We start from the raw sequence: 10,706 nt of genomic DNA on the forward strand, positions 1-10,706 counted from the left end.
AAATAGGAAACGATGTCTCCACCTATATTAACTCATAATTACAAAGTTATGCTATCATGTAGCCCCTTAATCCTCTGTCCAATCAGGGTGGGCAAATTGAAATACCACAGTACAGCTGTACTTAAAAGTTAACAGCCAAATTCCCATGAAATTAGATCTTTTTTGTCTGAGCTCCACTGGTGGAGCCCCACAGCTGGTCTGACTAGTTTGGCTGCTGCAGCTGACTGTTTCATAAAGTGAACTCTGTGTTACTAACACACACTACTGTACTATTGAGATTGATCTAAAATGCATTTATTTTGATCCTCCAGGTTCAATATGTGCGGCAATTGTCAGATGTGATGAAAGTCACAAACTGCAAAGGACAACAATCATGGTTTTGAGAAATTGATCTTTCTGGATATAAAGACCATCGTATTTACCACCACTGTATGGTTCAGGTTCATGGAAAACCAGATCTACAAAACATGCAGATGAGTCACACAGTGCACATGTGAATGGGAAACAGCTTCTGTGGAGAGCACATGTGGAGTTAACGCATCCAAAACTGTGGAGAACCAGCTTCAGTCATGTCTCTATCGGTAAGTGTGTTTAAGTCACCACTGTAAAACACTCTCTGCTGTCCAGTCCTTAATATTCATATCCACTGCTAGTATGGAGAAGGGGGAACTCGGGCTCAGCTTGCCTCAGAGCACCACATCCCCTGGGGGGAATGAAAGAATGAGAGGGAAATTTAGAGGTATAAAAGGGGATGACAAAAGGACCTAAAACTGGGGGACAGATGTTGAGCCCCTCCCCCACGAGTCTTCCTCATTATCATCAACTCGGCGCCTCTTTCCCTTAATCACTAATTCTCTCTCTCCCATAATCACAGACCTCTGCCCTTACTTATGCATTCTCTCTATCAATATTGATTTACCCATGAAGGCAGTAGTGTGGTGTTCTGAATACAAAAGACCTTGAGGCAACCCATTACTTTCATAATTTCACTCTTAACTGTACAGTTCGTATGCGCTGCCCTTTTCAGATACATTTAAATGAGCAGTTCTTCTTCTGTAGGCTTTATGTATGCTAAGAATTTAGGTCAGCAATTAAATTGCTATGTACTGACCATCTTTTTTAAGCCATATTTGTGTGTTCTTTAAATGTTTAAGTCAACTATGAGACTCATCAGGTTTTTTTAGTGTTGACCATGGCCTTAATTTTCCCTTATGTTGTCATGATGATGTGCTAGTTCTGTTTGTTAAGTAAAAAATTGATTTGGTTACACAGGTTGATGAACCTGGTTGAAGTGGCCAGGTTAGATCCTCTACGTCAGAGGTCTTCAACCCTCCTTCTGGGCACCCACTGTCCTGCAAAGTTTATTTCCAACCTGCTTCAGCACACCTTATCATCAACTCAGCGCCTCTTTCCCTTAATCACTAATTCTCTCTTTCTCCCATAATCACAGACCTCTGCCCTTACTTATGCATTCTCTCTATCAATATTGATTTACCCATGAAGGCAGTAGTGTGGTGTTCTGAATACAAAAGACCTTGAGGCAACCCATTACTTTCATAATTTCACTCTTAACTGTACAGTTCGTATGCGCTGCCCTTTTCAGATACATTTAAATGAGCAGTTCTTCTTCTGTAGGCTTTATGTATGCTAAGAATTTAGGTCAGCAATTAAATTGCTATGTACTGACCGTCTTTTTTAAGCTACTTAATCTAAGCCATATTTGTGTGTTCTTTAAATGTTTAAGTCAACTATGAGACTCATCAGGTTTTTTTAGTGTTGACCATGGCCTTAATTTTCCCTTATGTTGTCATGATGATGTGCTAGTTCTGTTTGTTAAGTAAAAAATTGATTTGGTTACACAGGTTGATGAACCTGGTTGAAGTGGCCAGGTTAGATCCTCTACGTCAGAGGTCTTCAACCCTCCTTCTGGGCACCCACTGTCCTGCAAAGTTTATTTCCAACCTGCTTCAGCACACCTGCCTGAGTAGTATTGTCATGCAATCTTGAGGAGCTTGATTAGCTGCTCCTGGTGTGTTTGATTAGGGTTGTAGCTAAACTCTGCAGGACAGTGGGTCTACTGCTCTACGTTGTTTCCTGTTTTTGACTTCCCTTACTAACACAACACAGCTCAAACGCTGTGGAAGTAGAGTCAGCTGAAGGCTCAAATAAATTCATTTGAACTGAGTACATTGAATTTAAACAATTGAATTATATTGTTGCTAGCAGTCTAGTGAAATTAGCGTTTCTCCTTCACTATTGCTGTCCTTCCCCGTTCCCATTGAAAGACTTGGTTAAAGCCTTTCTTCTGTCTGTCTCCTTTTTTTATTTATGCAGGATTTTATTATGTTTTGCTGCCTTTGATTTATTTACATTTACGTTCATGCATTTCAATGCTAGGTTTATTAGAAACCTAGACTAAGAAGCTAGACCAGAGGTGATTCATGTCGTGGTAGGATTTATTTAAAGCTTTATTTGGTTTCTTCTCCTCCTCCTTATGTTTTTTTTATTATTGTCTTATAGACAGTGCTTGCAAAGGCACTTTTTGACAATGCCGCTGAAAGCCCAGAGGAGTTAGCGTTCCGCAAAGGTGATATCCTGATGGTTCTGGACCAGGAGCAGGACGGTGGACCAGGGTGGTGGCTTTGCTCCCTACATGGCCGTCAAGGCATTGCCCCTGCCAATCGATTACGCCTCCTCCAAACTGCTCAGACTCCAGCTTCAAACACCGGTATAGATACCCGGCGAGCTCCTAGTGTGGACTCAGTCCATCTATCGACTAGCCACCAGGGCAGGGTAAATGGACTGAGCACTGAAGATTCAGATGGGGTGTATCTCTCACCACCCAGCTTAGCTGAAGGGGTGTACCAGAGCCCTGGGGCTGCTCCTACCCCTGCCAGGTCTGGAGAGCTACGTCACTCTGATGGAGGAAGGCCACGATCGCATTCTAGTTCTGGAACCAGGCCTTGTCCAGACTGGGGCGATGTGGGTGTGGCGGGACGACCCCGTTCACCCTCACTTAGAGGACGGGGTGGCGAGTCAGGGACCCTTTACCAGACACCCACCTCGCCTGCACCACTGGTGGCACAACACAGATCACAAGGTGCACTGGCTTCCGATTCAGTGTACCTGACTCCAAGTGCTGTTCCCAGGTCTGCAGCCGAAACAGCAGGGGAGGCTAGATATTTAAGTATTTCACTCTTAACTGTACAGTTCGTATGCGCTGCCCTTTTCAGATACATTTAAATGAGCAGTTCTTCTTCTGTAGGCTTTATGTATGCTTAGAATTTAGGTCAGCAATTAAATTGCTATGTACTGACCATCTTTTTTAAGCCATATTTGTGTGTTCTTTAAATGTTTAAGTCAACTATGAGACTCATCAGGTTTTTTTAGTGTTGACCATGGCCTTAATTTTCCCTTATGTTGTCATGATGATGTGCTAGTTCTGTTTGTTAAGTAAAAAATTTATTTGGTTACACAGGTTGATGAACCTGGTTGAAGTGGCCAGGTTAGATCCTCTACGTCAGAGGTCTTCAACCCTCCTTCTGGGCACCCACTGTCCTGCAAAGTTTATTTCCAACCTGCTTCAGCACACCTGCCTGAGTAGTATTGTCATGCAATCTTGAGGAGCTTGATTAGCTGCTCCTGGTGTGTTTGATTAGGGTTGTAGCTAAACTCTGCAGGACAGTGGGTCTACTGCTCTACGTTGTTTCCTGTTTTTGACTTCCCTTACTAACACAACACAGCTCAAACGCTGTGGAAGTAGAGTCAGCTGAAGGCTCAAATAAATTCATTTGAACTGAGTACATTGAATTTAAACAATTGAATTATATTGTTGCTAGCAGTCTAGTGAAATTAGCGTTTCTCCTTCACTATTGCTGTCCTTCCCCGTTCCCATTGAAAGACTTGGTTAAAGCCTTTCTTCTGTCTGTCTCCTTTTTTTATTTATGCAGGATTTTATTATGTTTTGCTGCCTTTGATTTATTTACATTTACGTTCATGCATTTCAATGCTAGGTTTATTAGAAACCTAGACTAAGAAGCTAGACCAGAGGTGATTCATGTCGTGGTAGGATTTATTTAAAGCTTTATTTGGTTTCTTCTCCTCCTCCTTATGTTTTTTTTATTATTGTCTTATAGACAGTGCTTGCAAAGGCACTTTTTGACAATGCCGCTGAAAGCCCAGAGGAGTTAGCGTTCCGCAAAGGTGATATCCTGATGGTTCTGGACCAGGAGCAGGACGGTGGACCAGGGTGGTGGCTTTGCTCCCTACATGGCCGTCAAGGCATTGCCCCTGCCAATCGATTACGCCTCCTCCAAACTGCTCAGACTCCAGCTTCAAACACCGGTATAGATACCCGGCGAGCTCCTAGTGTGGACTCAGTCCATCTATCGACTAGCCACCAGGGCAGGGTAAATGGACTGAGCACTGAAGATTCAGATGGGGTGTATCTCTCACCACCCAGCTTAGCTGAAGGGGTGTACCAGAGCCCTGGGGCTGCTCCTACCCCTGCCAGGTCTGGAGAGCTACGTCACTCTGATGGAGGAAGGCCACGATCGCATTCTAGTTCTGGAACCAGGCCTTGTCCAGACTGGGGCGATGTGGGTGTGGCGGGACGACCCCGTTCACCCTCACTTAGAGGACGGGGTGGCGAGTCAGGGACCCTTTACCAGACACCCACCTCGCCTGCACCACTGGTGGCACAACACAGATCACAAGGTGCACTGGCTTCCGATTCAGTGTACCTGACTCCAAGTGCTGTTCCCAGGTCTGCAGCCGAAACAGCAGGGGAGGCTAGATATTTAAGTCTACGAGATGCAGGGGCCGGTAATTCTGATGGATGCTACTTGGTGCCCAGAGCAGCTGTCGCTGCATTGACCAGTGAGAATTTATATCAGACTCCTATAAGTGGTGCCCCAGAGGCAGGACAGTGTGTGCCAGGAATGACTTCAAGACTTATGGATGGGATTGCACCCAAAAGCAGCCCATCTTCTTCTATTAGTCCTTCTCAGAGTAAGACTGGCCAGGATGCCCTGGGGATTTACCAAACCCCAACCCCACCTGGGGGTGCCATATCAAGGACCCCTCAATCAGACCGCAAACACCCCGCTGGAACTGTAGGAGTGTCTGGAGCCTCAACACCAGGCCAGAATCTTAAGCAGACACCTCCCTCTGCCCGAGGATCCCAAAAGGGTACTACTTCAACTCCTCCTGTTGGTCGAGGAAAACTGGCGCAGGGTGGCCTAAGGGAATCCCCTCTACTCACCAGGGCGGGAAAGTCCGGAGTACCAGGGTCCCCAAACTCTGGCCGCAAACCCCCTCCGCCAGCACCTCCTGTTAGAAGTGTGACCAGGAAGGATTTACCTCAGTGTAACTCGGTTCCAACCACCAAACCTGTTCTCCAGGCCAACCCTGCACCCCCACAGACAAACGTGCTGGAGGAAGAGAGACAGGGAAGTAAAAATGGACACATACAAGTGAATGAGATGAAGAAGAACATGAAAATGGTGACCAAGAGGGAGAGTACAAGTTCACAGGATGAGAAACTCAGTGAGGAGGTGAGATAAATGAGAACTTGATTGGAAGAAAGGAAAGAGGTTGTAGTTCTGCAGAAGATGGATGAGTTTTCTTTGAAGAGATAGTAGAGATGATGAAATAGATAGCGAGATAAGATTTTAAATGTTTGTTCTCGTGTTCTTCAGGTATATGATACACCTCCCACAAATAGGTGGCAGCATCCAGTTCCTACAGTGCCTTCTGAGGAGGATGATGGGATCTATAACATCCCTCGTGCTGTACCCCACACTGTAAAACACACTGACCAGGCCTCAAAGGTAAGAAATCAAACACTAAAGGGAAATGCTAGGAAGAATGTTGATCTTGCTCTTGTCCATACAATAAAAGTGAATGAGGACAGAGGTTGTCTAGCTGTAAAAATCAGGCAAAAAACACCATAGAACTATCCATACAATGTCTTTTGATTTGTTTCCAAGCTCTCATTTCTCTTTTGGACTGCCACACATTTAAAGTAGTACATTGAGGTTGACCATGAGCCACCCAAGTAGCAGTGGTCATTAGCTGATGGTGTTTAAACGTTTGGAGTCTCTTATGCTAAGCATGGCTGGATTTATTTGATAAAAATATACAATCAAAACATTAATATTATGAAATATTATTACAATTTAAATTAATTGTTTTCTGTTTCAATATATTTTAAGATATAATTTATTTCTGAGATGCTAGGCTGAATTTTGTCTTCAGTGTCACATGATCCTTCAGAAATAATTTTAATATGCTTTTTTATGCTAATCATATCAGAAATTTTCACTGTTTAGAATTCTTTGATGAATTGAAAGTTCAAAATAATGTGTATTTAAAAATTAATTTGCTAAAAAAATCATCTACTTTTAAATATCAGAGGTTTTGCACATTTACGTACAATCTCCACATTTTCACATAATCTCTCCTTTGTTTTTCCTCTTGCTGTTTTTCTTGTTCTCTGTTTCTCATTCTCTCACTCCTCTCCTATTCCTTTGCTTTTAAACCACACCTTTTTTCTGCTATGAGTTAATCCCATGTAACACTTTTCTCTTGTTCACACAAGTCACAGCCGCCTGTCGGGTTGTGCAGATCAGCCAGACCCATGTGGCTCTATTCAGCCCTCCACCCACAATCTTTCTCTCCCCTTTCCCTCTCTCATTTGTCTTACTAATCCTCACTGAATCCTTAGCAATGGATTTTTGTGCTTGTGCAGAGACTGTAAATAAATGTAGTGGCTATTTAATGGATGTTTGCTCTTAATCCATATATATTATTATTATTATTAGTCAGTCAAAGTGGAATTCGTGACATAGTGATGAACACACACAAGAGACACTCCAAGGGCATTAAACTGTGAGCTATTAGAGAACACATACTAAAGGCTAGAATACACTACACAACTTTTGCCTGCTTTTTTGTCCTGATTTGCAGTCTGGAGAAGTCAACACTACTTGACAAGTCACAGGCTGCCAGATTTTGGGCAGTCAGAGTTGACCGGTTTCACAGAAAATCGTGTAGTGTACAGACTCCGACTCAGATTTTTTAGCTTCAGACCATGATTCCATCCAGTTGGAGGATATCAAGCTTATCTGATATTTTGAGCTGATTATAAAACACATTTTTATTTGTCATGCATCTCCTAGCAACAAGACACATGTTTATGAGTGAATCTCTTGTGTTCGGAATTACTTGAAAGTCTTGTAGTGTGTGATCTTCAGTCGTTCAGTGTATGATGATTGATTTTTCTCTGTAATCGTTTAAAAATTCAGCAACTGTATAATGCCTAGTGTTTTAAAATATTTTCAGAAGTTGTGTAGTGTATTCCAGCCTTAAACTGAGCAGTAGCTGAGACTCCCACATAACAGTTAAAGAAACAGCATGATTCATGCTTTATGGCACAGCTTGCAATTATAATTACTGTAGTTTGTAAATGAATGGAGTTTGGGATCCAAAATCTGTTGTAACTCTTTAAAAATTAGTAAACAGTGAGTAACTCTTTCATATCTTTCAGATTTATGATGTTCCCACTCTGGCCCTGAATTCCTCCTCTGACCATCAGCAGCAAACCTACAATAGTCCAGGATCGGCTGCTGTGGCTGGAGATGCAGAGGATGAGGATGTGTACAGTGTTCCCAGTCTTCCTGGTTTACACTTGGAGGCAAGCGAGATGCCGGGATTAACTGCAGAAACTGCTGGAAACGGACGAACCTATTCGATTTCCAGTACTAGAAAGCAAGACTTAACCTCTGAAGATGTGTCAGAACCTGATGGAGGCATCTATGACATGCCTGCCCTCACTCTAGAAATCCCGACACGCCCTTTATCTGTGTCAAGCACCGGCTCTGGGGACATCCAGTGGAAAGCGTCTCTTTCCGCTCTTGTCCAATCAGCCCTGACCTCTGCCTCTGTCACCACCACCCCATCCCGAGACCTCGCCTCTGCATTGGCTGAGATCCTTTCTGTCTGGAAGGCTGGGCATGTTGGTGATATTCCTCCAGTTCTCCAGCAGGCATGGTCCCGTCTCTCCGACCTCCTTCCTGCTCTTTCGGTTTGTGGCACTGCCCCTCCAGCCGACGGTCTGCTCACGATGGTCCGCTGTGCCCTTGAAGACTCCGTCTCCCTTTTACAGAGTCAAGCGCGACCTCGTTTACCTTCCCAGGAGTCTCTGTCCCGGAGACCTCTACCTGCTTTGCCGGTGGCAGAGGTCAAACCGATCACAGGGGACATGGGATCACGGAAGGGCAGCTGGATCCAGGAACGACCACTGCCACCTCCGCCACCCGCTGCCTTCCCTTTGCCCCCAACACCAGTTTCTTTAGCCCCTACTGTGGGAAGAATGGAGGATGAGGAACAAGGGAATGAGTATGCAGGAATCGGCCTAACTCCTACACCACCGCCTTCATATCCTGTAGGTGATAGTGTGGGATACGTCAAACTGCAGGTTAGACACCTGTTTTATGCATGGATATAATGCCAAAAAAAAGAGTAAATGTTCACACTCTGATGTTTTTACATCAGTTTTTATTGAAGTATGAACACGAGTGTTCATCAGGCAAAAGGCCGAAGCACTTTACTTGTCAGATACAAAAACATCGGTTAACTACAGCAACTTTAATGTTAATTTAATATTTACATTTTCTCATGATTTATCATTCTGTCTTATTTATTCAGTCAGAGTTTTACTTCTCTTTTGACTATCTGTTCATGTTTTGGTGCCTGTATTCACCTTTGTTGAAACATTTCTGTGGTCTGCAGTTCTCTTTTTGTGGACATTTACATTTTTGTTGTTGTTCTGTTTTAGGGGAAGCCAGAGCCACCACCAGACACCCATACAGAGCACAGTTCTTCACAGTTTATCACCACAACTGATAATAAAGTAAGTCTTTGATTGTCTGTTATACTCCCAAAACTCACACACACTAAAGGACCGTTCACTCAGGAGGTGTTTTTGCATTTTGTCTGCACTATTTTTAATTGTTGGTTGATATACTGTACACCTTTCAGTGACAGTGACATCTTTGTCTGTTGCATTGCATTTCACTGTTTTTTTGTTTCTTACCATGAGCACTCCATTTTAAACACTCAAAAAGCCATTGTAGAAAGATTGTAACACTTAAATAATACCTTACCTCAGACACCATTGCTGACTGATTTAGATCAGATTTTGCAATCACCTAAATACACTACCATTTATAAGTTTGGTTTCAATAAGATTTAAAAGATTATTCTTTTATTCAGCAAGGATACACTATATTAATAAAAAGTGGAAGTAAATATTTACATTGTTACAAATAAATTCTATTTTGAGTAAATGCTGTTCTTTTGAACTTTCTATTCATCAAAGGATTCTTAAAAAATTTATCTCAGTTTCCACAAAAAATATGAAGCAGCACAGCTGTTTTTAACATTGATAATAATAAAAAATGTTACTAGAGCACCAGTTCAGCTTATTAGAATGAATTCTGAAGGATCATGTGACACTGAAGACTGGAGTAACGGCTGCTGGAAATTCAGCGTTGCCATCACAGGAATAAATTACATTTTAAAATATATTAAAATAGAAATCAGTTATTTTAAATTGTATTCATTTAATGTTAATTTAATGAATTTAATGACTGTATTTTAATTGAATAAATCCAGACTTCCTGAGCATAAGAAACTTTCAAAAGCATTTTAAAAAATCTTGGTCCTAAACTTTTGGACATAAATGTATTTATATTTGATCTGTACTGTGCTCACAATTGTTTTCAACATGTTCAGTGATTAAAAAAAAGCCAATATAAAAAAATAAAAAAAAACTATAAACCTGTGTAAATAATGTCTTGTATTTACACCACTTTTTTTTTCTTTTTTTTTTTATATATATTGGCATTTTTTTGTATCACTGAACATGTTGAAAAAAATTGTTTTCTAAATTTTGGAAGAATTCAACTTACAACAGAGCTCATTCATTAAATCATAGTTGAACCTCTCCAAAATACTTTCAACTTAGCCTAATGAAACTTTATAGAGAGTAATTTCGAAATAACATACTGAAATGTCAACTTTGCAACTATGCTGTAGGCCTCTAATTATGCATTTTTAGGTATTTTCAAGGAGGTAAGGGTCTATATCTTTATATACAGTGTTTTGTAAGTTTATATGAATAATCTTCTCTTTTCTCTGTTTCTCTCCAGCTGAGTCTTTCCTCCCCAGTCTCTCTGTCTCTGGAAGATTCAGAGCTGCTCTCCTTCTACTCCTCCCAAAGTCTCTCTCATCTTTCTTGCCTGGCCGATGCCATCGATTCCCTGTTCACAAGTGTCCAAGGGAACCAACCACCCACTCCACAGGTACTTTGCATTTAAGGGAGTCTTTGGTGCTTGTCAAATGGTGAGATTCTTCAAAATACATTTTTGTTACAGAACAGAGTTGTGGTTATTTCAGTTGTTTTGTCCTGTGTCGTATTATTCTTGTTTAAAATGTTTATGCTTTAGTATGTTTCAGTGATAATCAGCCTTTGCTGGTTAGCCTGGGCAAGTTGAAGTTCAGCTGGTTTAGTTGGTCTACCGACTGGTTTTCCAGCCTAACCAGGTGAAAACCCCTCTAAACCAGCAAATAGAGCATCCTGGTAGACCAGCAAGCCATTTTAGGATTGTTTTAGAAACGGAATTAGGCATGCTTCTTGTAGT

The 10,706-nt window shown here is 41.9% G+C and overlaps 1 protein-coding gene across 1 annotated transcript; it reads left to right on the forward strand.

Annotated features, from left to right (window-relative positions):
• Positions 1-569: 569 nt before the first annotated feature.
• Positions 570-10,382, forward strand: LOC107588202 (breast cancer anti-estrogen resistance protein 1-like). The gene is made up of 8 exons (XM_016276228.1): positions 570-581; positions 2,521-3,149; positions 3,479-3,560; positions 4,137-5,555; positions 5,700-5,831; positions 7,550-8,479; positions 8,840-8,914; positions 10,215-10,382. The coding sequence occupies exons 1-8, from the start codon at positions 570-572 to the stop codon at positions 10,380-10,382; spliced, it is 3,447 nt and encodes a 1,148-aa protein (XP_016131714.1).
• The last annotated feature ends 324 nt before the right edge of the window (positions 10,383-10,706 follow it).

The sequence above is a fragment of the Sinocyclocheilus grahami genome, unplaced genomic scaffold (genome assembly GCF_001515645.1).
Source record: "Sinocyclocheilus grahami isolate Dianchi unplaced genomic scaffold, SAMN03320097.WGS_v1.1 scaffold99.1, whole genome shotgun sequence".
Taxonomy (NCBI): Eukaryota; Metazoa; Chordata; class Actinopteri; order Cypriniformes; family Cyprinidae; genus Sinocyclocheilus; species Sinocyclocheilus grahami.

Excerpts from the sequence above, each read along its gene's own strand:
- LOC107588202 (XM_016276228.1), top strand. Across the intron at positions 3,150-3,478 it reads ACTCCAAGTGCTGTTCCCAG|GTTGATGAACCTGGTTGAAG; the intron begins GTCTGCAGCCGA and ends TTGGTTACACAG. Across the intron at positions 3,561-4,136 it reads TTCTGGGCACCCACTGTCCT|ACAGTGCTTGCAAAGGCACT; the intron begins GCAAAGTTTATT and ends ATTGTCTTATAG.